Source organism: Oncorhynchus nerka, linkage group LG9a (genome assembly GCF_034236695.1).
Source record: "Oncorhynchus nerka isolate Pitt River linkage group LG9a, Oner_Uvic_2.0, whole genome shotgun sequence".
Classification (NCBI taxonomy): Eukaryota; Metazoa; Chordata; class Actinopteri; order Salmoniformes; family Salmonidae; genus Oncorhynchus; species Oncorhynchus nerka.
The window spans coordinates 5493627-5519482 of NC_088404.1; the positions used below are offsets into that span (position 1 = coordinate 5493627).

Sequence of the window (25856 nt, forward strand, 5' to 3'; positions counted from 1 at the left end):
CTACGGTGTGCCCTACTGAACATGACCCATTAAAAATGTTCTGCTACGGTTTGCCCTACTGAACATGACCCATTAAAAATGTTACTATGTTGCTACACATGTATCTCTATAACTACAGTACTAAGCAGAAAAACAAACCCCTCTAGTTCATATTTAGCTGTGGCGTGTCATGAGTTCCCTCAGGGCCCCCCCTGAGAGTTCCCTCAGGGCCCCTCCCCTGTGGCGTGTCATGAGTTCCCTCAGGGCCCCTCCCTGTGGTGTGTCATGAGTTCCCTCAGGGCCCCCCTGGCGTGTCATGAGTTCCCTCAGGGCCCCCTGGCGTGTCATGAGTTCCCTCAGGGCCCTCCCCCTGTGGCGTGTCATGAGTTCCCTCAGGGCCCCCTCCCTGTGGCGTGTCATGAGTTCCCTCAGGGCCCCCTGGCGTGTCATGAGTTCCTCAGGGCCCTCTCCCTGTGGCGTGTCATGAGTTCCCTCAGGGCCCCCCCTGGCGTGTCATGAGTTCCCTCAGGGCCCTCTCCTGTGGCGTGTCATGAGTTCCCTCAGGGCCCCCCTGGCGTGTCATGAGTTCCCTCAGGGCCCCCTCCCCTGTGGCGTGTCATGAGTTCCCTCAGGGCCCCCTGGCGTGTCATGAGTTCCCTCAGGGCCCCCCTGTGGCGTGTCATGAGTTCCCCCAGGGCCCCCTGGCGTGTCATGAGTTCCTCAGGGCCCCCTGGCGTGTCATGAGTTCCCTCAGGGCCCCCCCTCCCCCCTCCCCTGGCGTGTCATGAGTTCCCTCAGGGCCCCCTCCCCCCCCTGGCGTGTCATGAGTTCCCTCAGGGCCCTCTCCCTGTGGTGTGTCATGAGTTCCCTCAGGCCCCCTGTGTCATGAGTTCCCTCAGGGCCCTCTCCCTGTGGCGTGTCATGAGTTCCCTCCCCTGGCGTGTCATGAGTTCCCTCAGGGCCCCCCCCTGGAGTTCCCCCCTGGCGTGTCATGAGTTCCCTCAGGGCCCCCTCCCTGTGGTGTGTCATGAGTTCCCTCAGGGCCTCAGGGTGTCATGAGTTCCCTCAGGGGCGTGTCCCCCAGGGCCCTCCCTGGCGTGTCATGAGTTCCCTCAGGGCCCCCCCTGGCGTGTCATGAGTTCCCTCAGGGCCCTCTCCCTGGCGTGTCATGAGTTCCCCTCAGGGCCCCCCCTGTGGCGTGGCGTGTCATGAGTTCCCTCAGGGCCCCTCCCCTGGCGTGTCATGAGTTCCCCAGGCCCCCCTCAGGGCCCCCCCCCTCAGGGCCCTCTCCCTGTGGCGTGTCATGAGTTCCCTCAGGGCCCCCTGTGGCCCTCATGAGTTCCTCAGGGCCCCCTGGCGTGTCATGAGTTCCCCTCTCCCTCAGGGCCCCCCCTGTGGCGTGTCATGAGTTCCCTCAGGGCCCTCTCCCTGTGGTGTGCGTGTCATGAGTTCCCTCAGGGCCCCCCGTGTCATGGTTCCCTGTCATGAGTTCCCTCAGGGCCCCCCCTGTGGCGTGTCATGAGTTCCCCTCAGGCCCCCTCCCCTGTGTCATGAGTTCCCTCAGGGCCCTCTCCTGTGGTGTGTCATGAGTTCCCTCAGGGCCCCCCCTGGCGTGTCATGAGTTCCCTCAGGGCCCCCCTGACGTGTCATGAGTTCCCTCAGGGCCCCCCCCTGGCGTGTCATGAGTTCCCTCAGGGCCCCCCTGGGCGTGTCATGAGTTCCCTCAGGGCCCCCCCCTCAGGGCCCCCCCTGGCGTGTCATGAGTTCCCTCAGGGCCCCCCCTGTGGCGTGTCATGGTTCCCTCAGCCCCCCCCCCTGGCGTGTCATGAGTTCCCTCAGGGCCCCCCTGGCGTGTCATGAGTTCCCTCAGGGCCCCCCCCCCCTGGCGTGTCATGAGTTCCCTCAGGGCCCCCCCCCTGGCGTGTCATGAGTTCCCTCAGGGCCCCCTCAGGGCCCCCTGGCGTGTCATGAGTTCCCTCAGGGCCCCCCCTGTGGCGTGTCATGAGTTCCCTCAGGGCCCCCCTGGCGTGTCATGAGTTCCCTCAGGGCCCCCCTCGTGTCCCTCAGGCGTGTCATGAGTTCCCTCAGGGCCCCCCCATGAGTTCCTGGCGTGTCATGAGTTCCCTCAGGGCCCCTCCCTGGCGTGTCATGAGTTCCCTCAGGGCCCCCCTGGGCGTGTCATGAGTTCCCTCAGGGCCCCCTCCGTGTCATGTGGGCCCCCCTGGCGTGTCATGAGTTCCCTCAGGGCCCTCTCCCTGGCGTGTCATGAGTTCCCTCAGGGCCCCCCCCTCGTGTCATGAGTTCCCTCAGGCCCCCTGTGTCATGAGTTCCCTCAGGGCCCCCCCTGGCGTGTCATGAGTTCCCTCAGGGCGTGTCATGAGTTCCCCAGGGCCCCTCCCCTGTGGCGTGTCATGAGTTCCCTGGCGTGTCATGAGTTCCCTCAGGGCCCTCTCCCTGTGGCGTGTCATGAGTTCCCTCAGGGCCCTGAGAGTTCCCTCAGGGCCCCCTCTGTCCCCTGGGCCCTGGCGTGTCATGAGTTCCCTCAGGGCCCCCTGGCGTGTCATGAGTTCCCTCAGGGCCCTCTCCCTGTGGCGTGTCATGAGTTCCCTCAGGGCCCCCCCTGGCGTGTCATGAGTTCCCTCAGGGCCCCCTCCCTGTGGCGTGTCATGAGTTCCCTCAGGGCCCCCCCTGGCGTGTCATGAGTTCCCTCAGGGCCCTCTCCCTGTGGCGTGTCATGAGTTCCCTCAGGGCCCCAGGCCCCTGGCGTGTCATGAGTTCCCTGGGCCCTCTCCCTGTGGCGTGTCATGAGTTCCCTCAGGGGCCCCCCTTCCCTTCCCAGGGCCCCCCTCCCTGGCGTGTCATGAGTTCCCTCAGGGCCCCTCCCTGTGGCGTGTCATGAGTTCCCTCCCTCAGGGCCCTGGCTCCTGGGCCCCCTGGCGTGTCATGAGTTCCCTCAGGGCCCCCCCCCTGGCGTGTCGTGTCATGAGTTCCCTCAGGGCCCTCTCCCTGTGGCGTGTCATGAGTTCCCTCAGGGCCCCCCCTGTGCGTGTCATGAGTTCCCTCAGGGCCCTCTCCCTGTGGCGTGTCATGAGTTCCCTCAGGGCCCCCCCCTGGCGTGTCATGAGTTCCCTCAGGGCCCTCTCCCTGTGGCGTGTCATGAGTTCCCTCAGGGCCCCCCCCTGGCGTGTCCCCCTCAGGGCCCCCACCCTGACGTGTCATGAGTTCCCTCAGGGCCCCCCCTGGCTGTCCCCCAGGGCCCTGGCGTGTCATGAGTTCCCTCAGGGCCCCCTCCCCTGGCGTGTCATGAGTTCCCTCAGGGCCCTCTCCCTGTGGCGTGTCATGAGTTCCCTCAGGGCCCCCCCCCCCCTGGCGTGTCATGAGTTCCCTCAGGTTCCCCCCCCCTCCCTGGCCCCCCTGGCGTGTCATGAGTTCCCTCAGGGCCCCTCCCTCAGGGCCCTCTCCCTGTGGCGTGTCATGAGTTCCCTCAGGGCCCCCCCCCCCTGGCGTGTCATGAGTTCCCTCAGGGCCCTCTCCCTGTGGCGTGTCATGAGTTCCCTCAGGGCCCCCCCCCTCCCCCCTGGCGTGTCATGAGTTCCCTCAGGGCCCCCCCTGTGGCGTGTCATGAGTTCCCTCAGGGCCCTCCCTGTGGCGTGTCATGAGTTCCCCCTCCCCCTGGCGTGTCATGAGTTCCCCAGGCCCCCCTGGCGTGTCATGAGTTCCTGGGCCCTCCCTGGCGTGTCATGAGTTCCCTCAGGGCCCCCCCTGGGCGTGTCATGAGTTCCCTCAGGGCCCCCTGGCGTGTCATGAGTTCCCTCAGGGCCATGAGTTCCTCAGGGCCCCCCCTGTGGCGTCCCTCAGGGCCCCCCAGGGCCCCCTGGCGTGTCATGGCGTGTCATGAGTTCCCTCAGGGCCCCCTCCCCTGGCGTGTCATGAGTTCCCCCTCAGGGCCCTCTCCCTGTGGCGTGTCATGAGTTCCCTCAGGGCCCCCCCCCCTGGCGTGTCATGAGTTCCCTCAGGGCCCTCTCCCTGGCGTGTCATGAGTTCCCTCAGGGCCCTCTCCCTGTGGCGTGTCATGAGTTCCCTCAGGGCCCCCTGGCTGGAGTTCGTTCCCTCAGGGCCCCCCCCCCTGGCGTGTCATGAGTTCCCTCAGGGCCCTGGCGTGTCATGAGTTCCCTCAGGCCCCCCCTGGCGTGTCATGAGTTCCCTCAGGGCCCTCTCCCTGTGGCGTGTCATGAGTTCCCTCAGGGCCCCCCTGGCGTGTCATGAGTTCCCTCAGGGCCCTCTCCCTGTGGCGTGTCATGAGTTCCCTCAGGGCCCTGACGTCCCTGTGGTGTGTCATGAGTTCCCTCAGGGCCCCCCCTGGCGTGTCATGAGTCAGGGCCCTCTCCCTGTGGTGTGTCATGAGTTCCCTCAGGGTTCCCCCCCCCCCTGGTGTGTCAGGGCCCTCTCCCTGAGTTCCCTCAGGGCCCTCTCCCTGTGGCGTGTCATGAGTTCCCTCAGGGCCCTCTCCCTGTGGCGTGTCATGAGCTCCTTATTTCACTTATAATTCACTGTATCACAATTCCAGTGGGTCAGAAGTTTACATACGCTAAGTTGACTGTGCCTTTAAACAGCTTGGAAAATTCCAGAAAATGATGTCATGGCTTTAGAAGCTTCTGATAGGCTAATCGGCATCATTTGAGTCAATTGGAGGTGTACCTGTGGATGTATTTCAAGGCCTACCTTCAAATCAAAAAAGGCATCAGCCAAGACCTCCACTATTCTGGTTCATCCTTGGGAGTAATTTCCAAATGCCTGAAGGTACCACGTTCATCTGTACAAACAATAGTACGCAAGTATAAACACCATGGGACCACGCAGCTGTCATACCGCTCAGGAAGGAGACAAGTTCTGTGTCCTAGAGATGAATGTACTTTGGTGCGAAAAGTGCAAATCAGTTCCAGAACAACAGCAAATGACATTGTAAAGATGCTGGAGGAAACAGGTACAAAAGTATATATATCCACAGTAAAACGAGACCAGGAAGAAGCCACTGCTCCAAAACCGCCATACAAAAGCCAGACTACATTTTGCAACTGCACATGGGGACAAAGACTGTAGTTTTTGGAGAAATGTCCTCTGGTCTGATGAAACAAAAATAGAACTGTTTGGCCATAATGACCATCGTTATGCTTGGAGGAAAAAGGGAGAGGCTTACAAGCCGAAGAACAACATCCCAACCATGAAGCATGGGAGTGGCAGCATTATGTAGTGGCGGTGCTTTGCTGCAGGAGGGACTGGTGCACTTCACAAAATAGATGGCGTCATGAGGGAAAATGATGTGGATATATTGAAGCAACATCTCAACAAAGTCAACGTATTGAAGTGGCCATCACAAAGCCCTGACCTCAATCCTGTAGAAAATTTGTGGGCAGAACTGAAAAAGTGTGTGCGAGCAAGGAGGCCTACAAACCTGAATCAGTTACACCAGCTCTGTCAGGAGGAATGGGCCAAAATTCACCCAACTTATTGTGGGAAGCTTGTGGAAGGCTACCCAAAACGTTTGAACCAAGTTAAACAATTTAAAGGCAATGCTACCAAATACTAATTGAGTATGTAAACTGGGAATGTGATGAAGGAAATAAAAGCTGAAATAAATAATTCTCTCTACTATTATTCTGACGTTTCACATTCACCACAGTAAAGTGGTGATCCTAACTGTCCTAAGACGGAATTTTCATCTATGATTAAATGTCCGGAATTGTGAAAAAAACTGAGTTTAAATGCATTTGGCTGAGGTGTATGTAAACGCCCAACTTCAACTATATATACAGATGATACAGTTCTATATTCATGTGCTCCTTCTCTGGTTCGGCTGTTGAAGAGCTCTACACTGCTTTGTAGTCACTGCAGGCCTCCCTTTATGGTCTCAAACTGGTGCCAAATGCATGGCCTCTGGTTATCCATTGAAAAGTGTAATCCTCATGGTGCCCTTGTGACAAAGCTCAGTGGTGTCACATGGCCTGGTAGTCATGGCGCCACATGGCATAGTAGTCATGGTGCCACATGGCATGGTAGTCATGGTGACACATGGCATGGTAGTCATGGTGCACCTCAGTGGTGTCACATGATATGGTAGTCATGGTGACACATGGCATGGTAGTCATGGTGCACCTCAGTGGTGACACATGGCATGGTAGTCATGGTGCCCATCAGTGGTGACACATGGCATGGTAGTCATGGTGCACCTCAGTGGTGTCACATGGCATGGTAGTCATGGTGCCCATCAGTGGTGACACATGGCATGGTAGTCATGGTGCCCATCAGTGGTGTCACATGGCATGGTAGTCATGGTGACACATGGCATGGTAGTCATGGTGCACCTCAGTGGTGACACATGGTAGTCATGGTGCCCATCATGGTAGTCATGGTGCCATGGTGACATGGTGGTTATGGTGCACCTCAGTGGTGACACATGGCATGGTAGTCATGGTGCCCATCAGTGGTGTCACATGATATGGTAGTCATGGTGACACATGGCATGGTTGTTATGGTGCACCTCAGTGGTGACACATGGCATGGTAGTCATGGTGCCCATCAGTGGTGACACATGGCATGGTAGTCATGGTGCCCATCAGTGGTGACACATGGCATGGTAGTCATGGTGCACCTCAGTGGTGTCACATGATATGGTAGTCATGGTGCACCTCTGGTGACACATGGCATGGTAGTCATGGTGCCCCTCAGTGGTGACACATGATATGGTAGTCATGGTGCACCTCAGTGGTGACACATGATATGGTAGTCATGGTGCCGCATGGCATGGTAGTCAGGGTGCCACATGGCATGGGAGTCATGGTGCCCCTCAGTGGTGTCACATGGCATGGTAGTCATGGTGTCACATGGCATGGTAGTCATGGTGCCACATGGCATGGGAGTCATGGTGCCCCTCAGTGGTGTCACATGGCATGGTAGTCATGGTGTCACATGGCATGGTAGTCATGGTGCCACATGGCATGGTAGTCATGGTGCCACATGGCATGGGAGTCATGGTGCCACATGGCATGGGAGTCATGGTGCCACATGGCATGGGAGTCATGGTGCCACATGGCATAGTAGTCATGGTGCCACATGGCATAGTAGTCATGGTGCCACATGGCATAGTAGTCATGGTGCCACATGGCATGGGAGTCATGGTGTCACATGGCATGGTAGTCATGGTGCCACATGGCATGGGAGTCATGGTGCACCTCAGTGGTGTCACATGATATGGTAGTCATGGTGCACCTCTGGTGACACATGGCATGGTAGTCATGGTGCCCCTCAGTGGTGACACATGATATGGTAGTCATGGTGCCGCATGGCATGGTAGTCATGGTGCACCTCAGTGGTGACACATGATATGGTAGTCATGGTGCCGCATGGCATGGTAGTCAGGGTGCCACTCAGTGGTGTCACATGGCATGGTAGTCATGGTGTCACATGGCATGGTAGTCATGGTGCCACATGGCATGGGAGTCATGGTGCCCCTCAGTGGTGTCACATGGCATGGTAGTCATGGTGTCACATGGCATGGTAGTCATGGTGCCACATGGCATGGTAGTCATGGTGCCACATGGCATGGGAGTCATGGTGCCACATGGCATAGTAGTCATGGTGCCACATGGCATGGGAGTCATGGTGCCACATGGCATGGGAGTCATGGTGCCACATGGCATGGGAGTCATGGTGCCACATGGCATGGGAGTCATGGTTCCACATGGCATGGGAGTCATGGTGCCACATGGCATGGGAGTCATGGTGCCCCTCAGTGGTGTCACATGGCATGGGAGTCATGGTGCCACATGGCATGGGAGTCATGGTGCCCCTCAGTGGTGTCACATGGCATGGGAGTCATGGTGCACCTCAGTGGTGTCACATGGCATGGTAGTCATGGTGCACCTCAGTGGTGTCACATGGCATGGGAGTCATGGTGCACCTCAGTGGTGTCACATGGCATGGTAGTCATGCTGCACCTCAGTGGTGTCACATGGCATGGGAGTCATGGTGCCACATGGCATAGTAGTCATGGTGCCACATGGCATAGTAGTCATGGTGCCACATGGCATAGTAGTCATGGTGCCACATGGCATGGTAGTCATGGTGCCACATGGCATAGTAGTCATGGTGCCACATGACATAGTAGTCATGGTGCCACATGGCATAGTAGTCATGGTGCCACATGGCATAGTAGTCATGGTGCCACATGGCATGGGAGTCATGGTGCCACATGGCATAGTAGTCATGGTGCCACATGGCATGGTAGTCATAGCTTCACATGGCATGGGAGTCATGGTGCCACATGGCATAGTAGTCATAGTGCCACATGGCATGGTAGTCATAGCTTCACATGGCATGGGAGTCATGGTTCCACATGGCATGGGAGTCATGGTGCCACATGGCATAGTAGTCATGGTGCCACATGGCATGGGAGTCATGGTGCCACATGGCATGGGAGTCATGGTGCCACATGGCATGGGAGTCATGGTGCCACATGGCATGGGAGTCATGGTGTCACATGGCATAGTAGTCATGGTGCCACATGGCATGGGAGTCATGGTGCCACATGGCATAGTAGTCATGGTGCCACATGGCATAGTAGTCATGGTGCCACATGGCATAGTAGTCATGGTGCCACATGGCATAGTAGTCATGGTGCCACATGGCATGGGAGTCATGGTGCCACATGGCATAGTAGTCATGGTGCCACATGGCATGGGAGTCATGGTGTCACATGGCATAGTAGTCATGGTGCCACATGGCATGGGAGTCATGGTGCCACATGGCATAGTAGTCATGGTGCCACATGGCATAGTAGTCATGGTGTCACATGGCATAGTAGTCATGGTGCCACATGGCATAGTAGTCATGGTGCCACATGGCATAGTAGTCATGGTGCCACATGGCATAGTAGTCATGGTGCCACATGGCATAGTAGTCATGGTGCCACATGGCATAGTAGTCATGGTGCCACATGGCATGGGAGTCATGGTGCCCCTCAGTGGTGTCACATGGCATGGGAGTCATGGTGCACCTCAGTGGTGTCACATGGCATGGTAGTCATGGTGCACCTCAGTGGTGTCACATGGCATGGTAGTCATGGTGCACCTCAGTGGTGTCACATGGCATGGTAGTCATGGTGCCCCTCAGTGGTGTCACATGGCATGGTAGTCATGGTGCACCTCATTGGTGTCACATGGCATGGTAGTCATGGTGCACCTCAGTGGTGCCACATGGCATAGTAGTCATGGTGCCACATGGCATAGTAGTCATATTCCCTATATAGTGCACTACTTTAGACCAGAGCCCTATTCCCTATACAGTGCACTACTTTAGACCAGAGCCCTATAGAACCCTATTCCCTATATAGTGCACTACTTTAGACCAGAGCCCTATAGAACCCTATCCCCTATCTAGTGCACTACTTTAGACCAGAGCCCTATAGAACCCTATTCCCTATATATAGTGCACTACTTTAGACCAGAGCCCTATAGAACCCTATTCCCTATATAGTGTACTACTTTAGACCAGAGCCATATAGAACCCTATTCCCTATATAGTGCACTATTTTAGACCAGAGCCCTATAGAACCCTATATAGTGCACTACTTTAGACCAGAGCCCTATAGAACCCTATTCCCTATATAGTGCACTACTTTAGACCAGAGCCATATAGAACCCTATTCCCTATATAGTGCACTACTTTAGACCAGAGCCATATAGAACCCTATTCCCTATATAGTGCACTATTTTAGACCAGGGCCCTATAGAACCCTATTCCCTATATAGTGTACTACTTTAGACCAGAGCCCTATAGAACCCTATTCCCTATATAGTTTACTACTTTAGACCAGAGCCCTATAGAACCCTATTCCCTATATAGTTTACTACTTTAGACCAGAGCCCTATAGAACCCTATTCCCTATATAGTGCACTACTTTAGACCAGATCCCTATAGAACCCTATTCCCTATATAGTGCACTACTTTAGACCAGATCCCATTCATGTTAAACCTGTTTCCCAGGCTGATCCCATTCATGTTATATGTGTTTCCCAGGCTGATCCCATTCATGTTATACTTGTTTCCCTGGCTGATCCCATTCATGTTATGTGTTTCCTTTGCCACGACAACCTGCCATCATCACAACACAATAGGAAAGAACACAATCACCCATTTAAAATCATTTAGAATAAAAATGGCATTCTCTTAAGATGGAAAATATATATACTATATAAAATAAAAAGGTCCATGTTGTTAGTGGCCCTTCATTCATAACTAAACAACTACCATTTGATTCACAAGATCAACAGGTATTTACAGATCTCACATTCTAGTAGTTCCTTATGAAAACACAGAGAGAGAAAGGTCAAGAAACACTTTCAGTAGTGGGCTCCACAGGGTCTCAGGGTCTGGAATTCAAGGAACCCACAACTGGCTTCCAAAAGGATTCTAGAAGGTGTTCTAATGATTCTAGATTGCACTGTGTGTAGAGAATGTAGTGGTTCTTGAAAATGAGTGTCAGTGAAAAGGTCAAGATGGATCAGATCAGTTGTTAGTTGCTGCGTCCATCTGTCTGGGCCAGTTCTCCTCTTCAATACCAGAGTCATACTCCTCTGCCGCCTCCTTCGCTGGAGCCCTGGAAATATATTTAAATTTTTTAGGCATTTAGCAAAACACTCTTTGGCAGAGAGAGGAGGGTCAGTAATTAGTGGTAAGGTTAGTTATGCAGAGAGAGAGCGAGAGGAGGGTCAGTAATTAGTGGTAAGGTTAGTTATGCAGAGAGAGAGCGAGAGACAGAGAAGAGGGTCAGTAATTAGTGGTAAGGTTAGTTATGCAGAGAGAGAGAGAGGGCGAGAGAGAGGGAGAGAGAGAGGGCGAGAGAGAGGGAGAGAGAGGGAGAGAGGAGGGTCAGTAATTAGTGGTAAGGTTAGTTATGCAGAGAGAGAGAGAGAGGAGGGTCAGTAATTAGTGGTAAGGTTAGTTATGCAGAGAGAGGGCGAGAGAGAGAGGGAGAGAGTCAGTATTAGTGGTTCTGGGGCCAAGGTACGGTCTGGGAACATTACATGGGAACTTCAGGTCAGGTTTCAGTACTCAGTGTTCTGTTCTTAACATACAGCACCAGTCAAAAGTTTGGACACACCTACACATTCAAGGGTTTTTCTTTATTTTTAAAACTATTTTATACATTGTAGAATAATAGTGAAGACATCAAAACTATGAAATAACATATGGAATCATGTAGTAAACAAAAAAACAAAAAAAGTGTTAAACAAATCTAAATATATTTTATATTTGAGATTGTTCAAAGTAGCCACCCTTTGCCTTGACAGCTTTGCATACTCTTGGCATTCTCTCAACCAGCTTCATGAGGTAGTCACCTGGAATGCATGTCAATTGTTGACAGGTGTGCCTTGTTAAAAGTACATTTGTGGAATTTCTTTCCTTCTTAATGCATTTGAGCCCATCAGTTGTGTCGTGACAAGGTAGGGCTGGTATATAGAAGATAGCCCTATTTGGTAAAAGACCAAGTCCATATTATGGCAAGAACAGCTCAAATAAGCAAAGAGAAACAACAGTCCATCATTACTTTAAAGACATGAAGGTCAGTCAATCAGGAAAATTTCAGGAACTCTGAACGTTTCTTCAAGTGCCGTCGCAAAAACCACCAAGCGCTCTGATGAAACTGGCTCTCATGAGGTCTATGATGAAACTGGCTCTCATGAGGTCTATGATGAAACTGGCTCTCATGAGGTCTTTGATGAAACTGGCTCTCATGAGGTCTATGATGAAACTGGCGCTCATGAGGTCAACGACAAGAAAGGAAGACCCAGAGTTACAAGACTCAGAAATTGCAGCCTAAATAAACGCTTCACAGAGTTCAAGTAACAGACACATCTCAACATCAACTGTTCAGAGGAGACTGTGTGAATCAGGCCTTCATGGTCAAATTACTGTAAAGAAACCACAACTAAAGGACACCACTAAGAAGAAGAGACATGCTTGGGACAAGAAACACGAGCAATGGACATTAGACTGGTGGAAATCTGTCCTTTGGTCTGATGAGTCCAAATTTGATATTCTTGGCTCCAACCGCCGTGTCTTTGTGAGACGCAGAATAGATGAACCGATGATCTCTGAATGTGTGGTTCCCACCGTGAAGCATGGAGGAGGAGGAGGAGGTGTGAAGGTGCTTTTGCTGGTGACACGGTCAGCGATTTATTTAGAATTCAAGGTACACTAAACCAGCATGGCAAACACAACATTCTGCAGCGATACGCCATCCCATCTGGTTTGCGCTTAGTGTGACTATCATGTTTTTCAACAGGACAATGACCCCAAATAGCCCTTACACACCTTCTGCAGGCTGTGTCAGGGCTATTTGACTAAGAAGGAGAGTGATGGAGTGCTGCATCAGATGACCTGGCCTCCACAATCACCCGACCACAACCCAATATATTTTCATTTGTTTCACACTTTCTTTTGGTTACAACATGATTCCATGTGTGTTATTTCATAGTTTTGATGTCTTCGATTATTCACTATTATTCTACAATGTTGAAAAATAGTAAAAATAAAGAAAACCTTGAATTTGTCAATGTTCTAAAACTTTTGAGTGGTGCTGTACCTCTGAAACCAACAAACTGATATGGTTATTATTCATCTATTAAAAATGTAACTTTTACTTAACTAGGCAAGTCATTTAAATCCTGGCAAGAGATAAGTACAGCGATAAAGACACTACGAAGCCAATAAGAACCAAACAGGTGCTGACGAACCTGACGTAGTGTGGTTCTGATTTGCCCAGGACGACGTCCTCGGTTAACTCCACAGACACGATGTCTGAACACGGCACCTCGAACATGGACTCCAGAAGAAGCTTCTCCTGTATTTAAAAATGACATATTTCACACAGTCAGAAAACTGAAACAAAACATAGTATAGGAATTAAATTTCACCTTCGTCACAAGAAGTCACTCACCACATTAGAAATATCACTTAGATTTAACATCAGCAACTGAATCCACTGTTTGTATATTGTTACTGCTGATAACACTCAAATACCCAACTTCTAGGAATTGAGCACATTGTATTGACTGACCATGATGGACCTCAGGCCTCGGGCTCCTGTCTTCCTCTCCAGAGCCAGCTTGGCGATGGCCCTCAGAGCATCTGTGGTTACATTCAGTTCACACTGGAACAATCAGAGAGAGAGACAGAGAGAGAGAGAGAGAGAGACAGAGAGAGAGAAAAAGAGAAAGAGAGCTTGTAGATTCTCAGCAGTAGAAATGTTCTTCCAGTCCTGAGAAAGGACTTTCCTTCCTCACCTTGTCCTGAACAGGGCCTGGTACAGAGTCTACTACAACTACTACTACCCTTGTCCTGAACAGGGCCTGGTACCGAGTCTACTACAACTACTACTACCCTTGTCCTGAACAGGGCCTGGTACAGAGTCTACTACAACTACTAACCTTGTCCATGCTGAACAGGGCCTGGTACCGAGTCTACTACTACTAACCTTGTCCATGCTGAACAGGGCCTGGTACCGAGTCTACTACTACTAACCTTGTCCATGCTGAACAGGGCCTGGTACCGAGTCTACTACTACTAACCTTGTCCATGCTGAACAGGGCCTGGTACCGAATCTACTACAACTACTACTAACCTTGTCCATCCTGAACAGGGCCTGGTACCGAGTCTACTACTACTACTAACCTTGTCCATGCTGAACAGGGCCTGGTACCGAGTCTACTACTACTACTACTACTACTAACCTTGTCCATGCTGAACAGGGCCTGGTACCGAGTCTACTACAACTAACCTTGTCCATGCTGAACAGGGCCTGGTACCGAGTCTACTACTAACCTTGTCCATGCTGAACAGGGCCTGGTACCGAGTCTACTACTAACCATGTCCATGCTGAACAGGGCCTGGTACCGAGTCTACTACTACTACTAACCATGTCCATGCTGAACAGGGCCTGGTACCGAGTCTACTACAACTAACCTTGTCCATGCTGAACAGGGCCTGGTACTGGGGTATGACAGCGTTGCGTGGTTCAGTCAGGATACGGACCAGCGTCTCTTCATCCAGACTGTGTAGAGGCACCACCACAGGCAGACGCCCGACGAACTCCGGGATCATCCCAAACTCAATGAGGTCCCGGGCCTCCACGAGCTTCAGCAGCCGATCCTTCTCCTCCATCTCTGCCACCATGTCGGTCTGTTCACTGCTGTTAGCTTTGTCGGCCTCCGCCGCCGCACGACGACCCTTACCCATGTTGGATGGTGTGCCAAAGCCCAGGTACTAGAAGAAGAAGAAGAAGAAAAGAGAGAGGTAACAACAGGCACTACATAGGCGGAGGAGGACCAGGGAGGAGAGGGTTAAGGAAAACGCAAGTGGTCTAAAGCACTGAAGAAATGAGACGTCGTCTGGAGAGGCCTAGACGTTCATGTTCCATTGATGAAAACACTGCGTTATTAAAGCGGTAGATCGGAAGTTGAAACGATAACAAATTTGTTTTACATCCCTGTTAGTCAGCATTTCTCCTTTGTCAAGATAATTCATCCACCTGACAAATTTGTGGCATATCAACAAGCTGATTAAACATCATGATCATTACACAAGTGCACCTTGTGCTGGGGACAATAAAAGGCCACTTTAAAAAATGTGAAGTTTTGTCACACAACACAATGTCACAGATGTCTCAAGTTGAGGGAGCGTGCAATTGGCATGTTGACTGCAGGAATGTCCACCAGAGCTGTTGCTAGATAATTTAATGTTCATTTCTCTACCATAAGCCACCTCCAACGTAATTGTATATAATTTGTCAGTACATCCAACCGGCCTCACAACCACAGACCACGTGCATCCACACCAGCCCAGGACCTCCACATCCGGCTTCTTCACCTGTGGGATCGTCTGAAACCAGCCACCCAGCTGATGAAACTGTGGGTTTACACAACTGAAGAATTTCTGTACAAACTGTCAGAAACAGTCTCAGGGAAGCTCATCTGCGTGCTCGTCGTCCTCACTAGGGGTCTTGACCGGACTGTAGTTTGGCGTCGTAACCGACTTCAGTGGGCAAATGCTCACCGTCGATGGCCACTGGCCTCACTGGAGAAGTGTGCTCTTCAGGGATGATTTCCGGTTTCAACTGTACCGGGCAGATGGCAGACAGCGTGTGTGGTGTCGTGTGGATGAGTGGTTTACTGATGTTAACGTTGTGAACAGAGTGCCCCATGGTGGCGGTGAGGTTATGGTATGGGGAAGGTATAAGTTACGGACAACGAACACCATTGCATTTTATCGATGACAATTTGAATGCACAGTGATATCATGACGAGATCCTGAAGCCCATTGTCATGCCATTCATCCTCTGCCATGACCTCATGTTTCAGCATGGTAATGCACGACACCATGTCTCAAGGATCTGGACACAATTCCTGGAAGCTGAAAATGTCCCAGTTCTTCCATGTCCTGCATACTCACCAGACATGTCACCACATTGAGCATGTTTGGGATGCTCTGGATCGACCTGTACGACAGCATGTTCCAGTTCCCGCCAATATCTAGCAACTTCACACAGCCATTGAAGAGGAGTGGGACAACATTCCACAGGCCACAATCAACAGCCTGATCAACTCTGTGACAGAGATGTTTTATTTTATTTTGTCCTTTATTTAACTTGGCAAGTCAGATAAGAACAAATTCTTATTTACAATGACGGCCTACCGGGGAAGAGTGGGTTAACTGCCTTGTTCAGGGGCAAAACAACAGATTTTTACCTTGTCAGCTCGGGGAGCCAGCAACCTTCCAGTTACTGGCCCAACACTCTAACCACTAGGCTACCTGCCGCCCCAGCTGTGTTGCACTGCATGAGGCAAATGGTGGTCACACCAGATACTGACTGGGTTTCTGATCCACGTTCCTAATTTTCTTGTAAGGTATCTGTGACTAACAGATGCACATCTGTATTCCCAGTTATGTCAAATCCATAGATTAGGGTCAAATTTATTTATTTCAATTGATTGATTTCCTGATATGAACTGTAACTCAGTAAAACGTTGAAATGGTTGCATGTTGCGTTTATATTTTTGTTCAGAGTAGGTTCTGATGGGATACGACTGTTTAACTCATGAGGTATTTATTTAGTTATATTTTTCAAGAATCAACGGGTACATTTACATTTAAGTCATTTAGCAGACGCTCTTATCCAGAGCGACTTACAAATTGGTGCATTCACCTTATGACATCCAGTGGAGCAGCCACTTTACAATAGTGCATCTAAATCTTTTAAGGGGGGGGGGGTGAGAAGGATTACTTTATCCTATCCTAGGTATTCCTTAAAGAGGTGGGGTTTCAGGTGTCTCCGGAAGGTGGTGATTGACTCCGCTGTCCTGGCGTCGTGAGGGAGTTTGTTCCACCATTGGGGGGCCAGAGCAGCGAACAGTTTTGACTGGGCTGAGCGGGTACAAAATCATGTAGCGAGTACATGATGACTGGAACGAACTACAAAAATCTCTGAAACTGGAAACACTTATCTCCCTCACTAGCTTTAAGCACCAGCTGTCAGAGCAGCACACAGATTACTGCACCTGTACATAGCCCATCTATAATTTAGCCCAAACAACTACCTCTCCCCCTACTGTATTTATTTATTTAATTTGCTCCTTTGCACCCCATTATTTCTCTCTCTACTTTTCACTTTCTTAAACTGCAAATCTACCATTCCAGTGTTTTACTTGCTATATTGTATTTACTTTGCCACCATGGCCTTTTTTGCCTTTACCTCCCTTATCTCACCTCATTTGCTCACATCGTATATAGACTTATTTCTACTGTATTATTGACTGTATGTTTGTTTTACTCCATGTGTAACTCTGTGTTGTTGTTTGTGTCGAACTGCTTTGCTTTATCTTGGCCAGGTCGCAGTTGTAAATGAGAACTTGTTCTCAACTGGACTACCTGGTTAAATAAAAGGTGAAAAAACAACAACATATTATTAAAATGGATTTAGAAACCGCAGATTGACCCTTTAAAAATGGACAAATACATAAACTAAGAATGCTCAGACTAGAGATACTCAACTGACCAAGTCTTTCTATAAAACCAGTGAACGGAATAAAATAGTCTCCAGCCGTTTTACAGGTGTGGGTCGATACAAAAAGGGGAAAATATATATATATATATATATTTATTCTTACTAACCTTTTCATTCTTTCGTCTGCTGACGATTCTGTCGAGTCCGTTGAAAGCCCCTGACGCTACGAACAGGATGTTAGTGGTGTTCACCGGCACCGTCTCTCCTCTCAACTTCCTGGAGTTCTTCTCTGGAACGTTCACGATCGTGCCCTCCAGGAGTTTCAGCAGGCCCTACATTCAGAAACACACGACGTCAATCACTAATACAACCATTAGGTAAACGCTCTACAACAGGGTTGCCCAACTGCCCCCCCCCCGCCAGAAAATAAAATAATAATAATTATATTTAAAAATGTAAACATTTTTTTTTTTTTACACCTTTATTTAACCAGGCAAGTCAGTTACGAACAAATTCTTATTTTCAATGATGGCCTAGGAACAGTGGGTTAACTGCCTGTTCAGGGGCAGAACGACAGATTTGTACCTTGTCAGCTCTGGGGTTTGAACTTGCAACCTTCCGGTTACTAGTCCAACGCTCTAACCACTAGGCTACGCTGCCGCCCCGCTGTTGGATATAAAATACTTAAAACCCAAGAATTCAGCTACAAGTGTCATCTGTTGAAGTATTCCCATACATAATAGAAAAACATAATAGTTTACAAATGTAATCAAGGTTTGAAATGATTATGTTTTAGTCAAACATCTCTTTGTGCTTCTTTCAGTCAATTTACATTCTACAAATTATTTGTAATTATGTTCTGGCCCTCCCGACCATCTGCTCAACAAAAAACGTCCCGAGGCTGAATCTAGTCGGCGATCCCTACTCTACAAGCACACAACATCAAGGATCCTGGCTGTGAGGTTCCAAACGAACACCACCCAGCTATAATACTGAATTGCAATAGTCATTATTACTCTTGCGTGTAAAAATAGCTACTGTAGTCACGATCCCCACAAGGGCTGTGGGCTACTGTAGCCACGATCCCCACAGCCCTTGTGGGGATCGTGGCTGGTAGCCACAGCCCTGTGGGGATCGTGCACAGCCCTTACACGATGGGATCGTGACGATCCCCACAGGGCTATTTTAGCCACGATCCCCACAAGGGCTGTGGGCTACTGTAGCCACGATCCCCACAAGGGCGTTGGGCTACTGTAGCCACGATCCCCACAAGGGCGTTGGGCTACTGTAGCCACGATCCCCACAAGGGCTGTGGGCTACTGTAGCCACGATCCCCGCAAGGGCTGTGGGCTGCTGTAGCCACGATCCCCACAAGGGCTGTGGGCTACTGTAGCCACGATCCCCACAAGGGCTGTGGGCTACTGTAGCCACGATCCCCACAAGGGCTGTGGGCTACTGTAGCCACGATCCCCACAAGGGCTGTGGGCTACTGTAGCCACGATCCCCACAAGGGCTGTGGGCTACTGTAGCCACGATCCCCACAAGGGCTGTGGGCTACTGTAGCCACGATCCCCACAAGGGCTGTGGGCTACTGTAGCCACGATCCCCACAAGGGCGTTGGGCTACTGTAGCCACGATCCCCACAAGGGCGGTGGGCTACTGTAGCCATGATCCCCACAAGGGCGACGGGCCTAAGTAAGTCAGGTATGTAATGTTTGCGGTGTGCTGTACATCAGATATGTGAATAGCCACCCGTATGCTGGTATGCTGCATGACACAAAGACTTTTCTAATGGATACAAATGAAGTCATTATTAGAGGCATCTAGTGCACAACTGTTGCTGGAGAATAAGTTGACAAAACATTAGGAACACCTTACTAATATTGAGTTGCCACCCCCCCTCTTGCCCTCAGAACAGCATCAACTCATCGGGGCATGGGACTCTACAAGGTGTCGAAAGCGTTCCACAAGGATGCTGGTCCATGTTGACAACAATGCTTCCCACAGTTGTGTCAAGTTGGCTGGTGGACCAGTCTTGATACACACGGGAAACTGTTGAGCGTGAAAAACCCAGCAGCATTGCAGTTCTTGACACAAACCTGTGCACCTGGCATCTACTATCAAACCCCTGTTCAAAGGAACTTCAATCTTTTATCTTGCCCATTCCCCCTCTGAATTGCACACACACACAATCTACGAGGGCGGCAGGTAGCCTAGTGGTTAGAGCGTTGGGCCAGTAACTGAAAGGTTGCTAGATTGAATCCCTGAGATGACAAGGTAAAAATATGTCGTTTTGCCCCTGAACAGGCAGTTAACCCACTGTTCCTAGGCCAGTTAACCCACTGTTCCTAGGCCAGTTAACCCACTGTTCCCCTGAACAAGGCAGTTAACCCACTGTTCCTAGGCCAGTTAACCCACTGTTCCTAGGCCAGTTAACCCACTGTTCCTAGGCCAGTTAACCCACTGTTCCCCTGAACAAGGCAATTAACCCACTGTTCCTAGGCCAGAAAATCCACTGTTCCCCTGAACAAGGCAGTTAACCCACTGTTCCTAGGCCATCATTGTAAATAAGAATTTGTTCTTAACTGACTTGCAGAGTTAAAATAAAGGTCAAATTAAACAATTGTCTCAAAACTTAAAACATTTTTTTTTTTTTAAGTATTTAACCTGTCTCCTCCCCTTCATCTACATGTCTCCTCCCCTTCATCTACATGTCTCCTCCCCTTCATCAACCTGTCTCCTCCCCTTCATCTACCTGTCTCCTCCCCTTCATCTACATGTCTCCTCCCCTTCATCTACATGTCTCCTCCCCTTCATCAACCTGTCTCCTCATCTACATGTCTCCTCCCCTTCATCTACATGTCTCCTCCCCTTCATCAACCTGTCTCCTCCCCTTCATCTACATGTCTCCTCCTACATGTCTCTTCATCTCCTCCCCGTCATCTACATGTCTCCCCTCCCATGTCTTCCCCTTCATCTACATGTCTCCTCCCCTTCATCTACACTGATTGAAGTGGAATTAACAAGAGACATCAATAAGGGATCATAGCTTTCACCCGGATTCACCTGGTCAGTCTAGGTCATGGAAAGAGCAGGCATTCTTAATGTTTTGTTGCATGTCTGGACACTCCTGTAAAAGTTGACCAAATGACTTTCCTAAGCTTGGGATAATAAAAGTAGAGTTGTGTTGAGTACTGGCCTGCTGTACACCTTCTCCTCCTACGTCTCTGAGCTGGTGGATCCCAGGAACACTCCCGATCTTATCCACCTCATCCAGAAACACAATGCCTGGACAGGGAGATGTTTACAGTCAACTAAAGGTAGGTCGAATTACTTTCAGTGCCTTCATGTAATTATTCATACCCCTTGACTTAATTTAACATTTTGTTGTGTCACAGCCTAAATTCAAAATGGTTTAAATATATATATATTTTTCTCCTCACCGATCTATCCCATAATGACATAAGTGAAAACATGTTTTTAGAAATCTTTGAATATATATTGAAAATAAAATAAAAGTATTCACACCCCTGATTCAATACATGTTAGAATCCCATTTGGCAGTGAGGCTTTCTGGGTAAATCTCGAAGAGCTTTGGATTGTACAATATGTACACATTATTAGGTCAATTCTTTCAACTCTGTGAAGTTGGTTGCTGATCATTGATAGACAAGCCTGTTCAAGTCTTGCCATAGATTTTACAACTGATTTAAGTCTAAACTAACTAGGCCACTCAATGTCGTCTTGGGAAGCAACTCCACTGTCGACGTGGCCTTGTATTTTAGATTATTGTTCTGCTGAATTTGTCTCCCAGTGTCTGTAGGAAAGCAGACTGAACCAGGGTTTCCCTCTAGGATTCTGCCTGTGCTTAGCTCTATTCCATTTATTTTTATCCTAAAACTGTTTTTTTAAATAATAAAAACTCCCCAGTCCTTGTCGATGACACCTTCAGTTTTCTATCACGGCCATTGAACTCCGTAACGGTTTTAAAAAGAGTCCCCATTGGCCTCATGGTGAAATCCCCGAGTGGTTTCCTTCCTCTCCGGCAACTGAGTTAGGAAGGACACCTGTATCTTTGTAGTGACTGGGTGTTTTGATCCAAAGTGTAATTAATAATTTCACCATGCTTAAAAGGGATATTTTTATTTTAACCCATCTACCAATAGGTGCCCTTCTTCGCGAGGCATTTGAAAACCTCGCAGAGTCTTTGTGGTTGAGTCTGTGTTTGAAATTCACTGCTCGACTGAGGGACCACAAAGATAATTAATTGTGTGTGTGTACAAAGATGAGGTAGTCATTATTACATTATGGGGGTATTGTGGGTAGGCCAGTGACACACAATCTAAATTGAATCCATTTTAAAATTCAGGCTGTAACAAGAAAAAGTCAAGGAGTGTGAATACCTTTTGAAGGCTCTGTAAATATCCCAGAAACACAATGTCTGTACATGGAAACCACATCTTCAGTGAGATGGTCGTCATTATATTATATTGGTGTATTATATTAGTGGTCATTATATTGTATTGGTGTATAATATTAGTGGTCATTATATTATATTGGTGTATTATATTAGTGGTCATTATATTAGTGTATTATATTGTATTATATTGGTGGTCATTATATTATATTGGTGTATTATATTAGTGGTCATTATTTTGTATTGGTGTATAATATTAGTGGTCATTATATTATATTGGTGTATTATATTAGTGTATTATATTGTATTATATTGGTGGTCATTATATTATATTGGTGTATTATATTAGTGGTCATTATATTGTATTGGTGTATAATATTGTATTATATTGGTGTATTATATTATATTGGTGTATTATATTGTATATTATATTGGTGGTCATTATATTGCATTGGTGTATTATATTATATTGGTGTATTATATTATACATTTTGTACATATGTGATTAAGATCAACTTTCATAATAAGGTTTTTTTGAACCACAAGTGAATTCTCATCTGCAAAAATATAAATAAAAAAACCCTGAAAATAATCCCTGCATCAGACTACTCACAACTTAACAAAGTACTGTACATGAGAAGCATTATGGAACTATTGAAGTCCTGAAGATGCAGAAACCAGTGTTTATGAGCCACCCGCCTTGCTGTGCTTTATCCACAGAGTAGTTGGCGTCCTGCAGCAGCTTGGCGATGACAGACTCGATGTCCTCCCCCACGTAGCCAGCCTGGGTCAGGGTGGTACAATCACAGATGGCAAAAGGTACATCTAGACACTTGGCCAGAGTCTGGGCCAACAATGTCTTGCCTGGGAAATATAGTGAAGAATATTTTTTTTATGGGCATGAGAAAAGGATATATTTCACAACAGTAAGTTGTTTTTGGACAACAAAAAAATAAAATAAAATAGTTGAGTAACCTGATCCGGTTGGGCCTAACAGCACGATGTTGCTCTTCTCCAGTTTGATGTCAGTGTGGGTGGAGTCTAACACGTCCCCGCCCCTCTTCTCCCGAGGAGCCTGCTGCTGCATGGAGGCTCCCAGAGTGTTGCCATGGGGACTGATCCCTGCTATCTGAAGTAGTTCTACAATGTAAACAAAAACAGTCATATTGTATATTTTGGGGTTCAGGTGATTTGGCAGCAGGACGGTGGTGAATTCTAGCCTGGTCCCAGGATCCGTTTGTGCTCTTGCCAACTATCAACTCCATTGTGGTCCTTGTCAAGCTTGTTTGGCATGACTGATTCCATAAGGAGTTGGCGAGAGGGCAGAAACACATTTGCCCCCCAGGCTAGGGAAAACACATTTTGGGTTTCCCCATCTCTCATGGTAATGACCTGGCACAAAAACATCACTTTTCCAAACAGGATATGCAATGTCGGCCTACTGTGACCTGGCAACTTGTGTTGTACTACACATCTCTACTGTATTACTTGCATTACTGTATACTCAGTGTACAAAATATTAAGAACACCTGCTCTTTCCATAACAGACTGACCAGGTGAATCCAGGTGAAAGCTATGATCCCTTATTGATGTCACCTGTTAAATCCACTTCAAAATCACTGTAGATGCAGGGGAGGAGACATGTAGATGCAGGGGAGGAGACATGTAGATGCAGGGGAGGAGACATGTAGATGCAGGGGAGGAGACATGTAGATGCAGGGGAGGAGACATGTAGATGCAGGGGAGGAGACATGTAGATGCAGGGGAGGAGGTAGATGCAGGGAGGAGACATGTAGATGCAGGGAGGAGACATGTAGATGCAGGGGAGACATGTAGATGCAGGGGAGGAGACATGTAGATGCAGGGGGAGGAGATGCAGGGGAGGAGACATGTAGATGCAGGGGAGGAGACATGTAGATGCAGGGGAGGAGACATGTAGATGCAGGGGAGGAGACATGTAGATGCAGGGGAGGAGACATGTAGATGCAGGGGAGGAGACGGGTTAAAGAAGGATTTTTAAGCCTTGATACATGGATTGTGTGCGTGTGTCATTCAGAGGGTGAATGGGGCAAGACAAACGACTGAAGCGTATGGTAGTAGGTGCCAGGCGCACCGGTTTGGGTCAAGAATTGCAACGCTGCTGGGTTTTTCCACACTCAAGTTTCCCCGTGTGAATCAAGAATGGTCCACCACCCAAAGGACATCCAGACATCTTGACACAACAGTGGGAAGCATTGGGAGTCAACAGGGACCAGCATCCCTGTGAAACACTTGACACCTTGTAGAGTCCCATGCCCCGATGAGTTGATGCCCCGATGAATTGAGGCTGTTCTGAGGGCAAAAGTGGAGGTGGCAACTCAATATTAGGAAGGTGTTCCTAATGTTTTGTCAACTTATTCTACAAGTACACAACAAAAAAGGAACAGGAAGTGTTGTGTTTGTGAATCAAATCAACGCTACTTTTCTAATAACCAATCAGATGGGTTCATGCAGGTGACTGACTGATCGTGTATGGAGGAATCCTCAACTTGTTGCTATGGGAACAACCAAGGTATCTCAGTTTCAAGGTCTCAACTTGGGAGAGAGAGAGAAAGCCTCGTGAGGTATTGGTCAGTCACATGTGCGAGTCACCGGTAATGAATGAATTATGCTAAATCAGGCAAATATAACTTGTCTGTGTATAGCCGTATATAAGGCAACTGTTGGGACCACCCCAGCGGAGCTTCTGAGAAACCTGGACGGTGTGCAGAGTTTGTTGTAACCTTTCAATTGAACCTTTATTTAACTAGACAAGTCAGTTAAGAACAAACTCTTATTTACAATGACGGCCTACCGGGGAACAGTGGGGTTAACTGCCTTTGTTCAGGGGAACAGTGGGGTTAACTGCCTTTGTTCAGGGTGGGGTTAACTGCCTTTGTTCAGGGGAACAGTGGGGTAAACTGCCTTTGTTCAGGGTGAACAGTGGGGTTAACTGCCTTTGTTCAGGGTGAACAGTGGGGTTAACTGCCTTTGTTCAGGGTGAACAGTGGGGTTAACTGCCTTTGTTCAGGGGAACAGTGGGGTAAACTGCCTTTGTTCAGGGGAACAGTGGGGTTAACTGCCTTTGTTCAGGGGAACAGTGGGGTTAACTGCCTTTGTTCAGGGGAACAGTGGGGTTAACTGCCTTTGTTCAGGGGAACAGTGGGGTTAACTGCCTTTGTTCAGGGGAACAGTGGGGTTAACTGCCTTTGTTCAGGGGAACAGTGGGGTTAACTGCCTTTGTTCAGGGGAACAGTGGGGTTAACTGCCTTTGTTCAGGGGAACAGTGGGGTTAACTGCCTTTGTTCAGGGAACAGTGGGGTTAACTGCCTTTGTTCAGGGAACAGTGGGGTTAACTGCCTTTGTTCAGGGAACAGTGGGGTTAACTGCCTTTGTTCAGGGGAACAGTGGGGTTAACTGCCTTTGTTCAGGGGAACAGTGGGGTTAACTGCCTTTGTTCAGGGGAACAGTGGGGTTAACTGCCTTTGTTCAGGGGAACAGTGGGGTTAACTGCCTTTGTTCAGGGGAACAGTGGGGTTAACTGCCTTTGTTCAGGGAACAGTGGGGTTAACTGCCTTTGTTCAGGGAACAGTGGGGTTAACTGCCTTTGTTCAGGGGAACAGTGGGGTTAACTGCCTTTGTTCAGGGAACAGTGGGGTTAACTGCCTTTGTTCAGGGGAACAGTGGGGTTAACTGCCTTTGTTCAGGGGAACAGTGGGGTTAACTGCCTTTGTTCAGGGGAACAGTGGGGTTAACTGCCTTTGTTCAGGGGAACAGTGGGTTAACTGCCTTTGTTCAGGGGAACAGTGGGGTTAACTGCCTTTGTTCAGGGGAACAGTGGGGTTAACTGCCTTTGTTCAGGGGAACAGTGGGGTTAACTGCCTTTGTTCAGGGGAACAGTGGGGTTAACTGCCTTTGTTGGGGGGCAGAACGCCAGCTAACCCACTGTTCCACCTTGTCAGCTCGGGGATTTGATTGGTTACTGGCCCAACGTTCTATCCACTATAGGCTACCTGCCGCCCAGCTTGCTGATAATAAAGAACGATTCATTTAAGATTGACGTCAAGAGGTCCCCAGGTATTGATTTTCCACCTCCGTGTTCTTATTGTTTTGTACACGCCGTGTATGACGCGTTTTCAGTTCTCACGGTATTACATCATCTAGGCTCTTTAGGTATAATGTGAAGAGTATCAGTATCTGTGGTGCTGCTTCGCTGCAATAGGTCAAAGTTCAATCTAAAAATACATGTGCTCTGCTCTACTGGGAGCCACTGTGTAAGTCAACATACTTTCAAATACTTAATATGGGCTTCCTGTTTGGCTCAGTTAGTGTTTTAACCCGAAGCTGCCACAACTGATGAAATTAGTCAAAAGATTAGTGATT

The 25856-nt window shown here is 49.1% G+C and overlaps 1 protein-coding gene across 2 annotated transcripts in view; it reads right to left on the reverse strand.

The window, feature by feature from the left end:
• Positions 1-10019: 10019 nt before the first annotated feature.
• The window catches only part of LOC115118369 (ATP-dependent Clp protease ATP-binding subunit clpX-like, mitochondrial), a 29898-nt gene continuing 14061 nt past the window's right edge, over positions 10020-25856 (reverse strand). For both annotated transcript variants that reach the window (XM_065022227.1, XM_065022226.1), the window contains 8 exons: positions 22431-22595; positions 22155-22319; positions 20238-20326; positions 17206-17370; positions 14002-14301; positions 13097-13189; positions 12774-12880; positions 10020-10633 (listed from right to left, as the gene is read on the reverse strand). In XM_065022227.1, coding sequence (XP_064878299.1) covers positions 10543-10633; positions 12774-12880; positions 13097-13189; positions 14002-14301; positions 17206-17370; positions 20238-20326; positions 22155-22319; positions 22431-22595 — 1175 coding nt within the window. In that variant the 3' untranslated portion in view covers positions 10020-10542. The remainder of the gene's footprint in view (positions 10634-12773; positions 12881-13096; positions 13190-14001; positions 14302-17205; positions 17371-20237; positions 20327-22154; positions 22320-22430; positions 22596-25856) is intronic.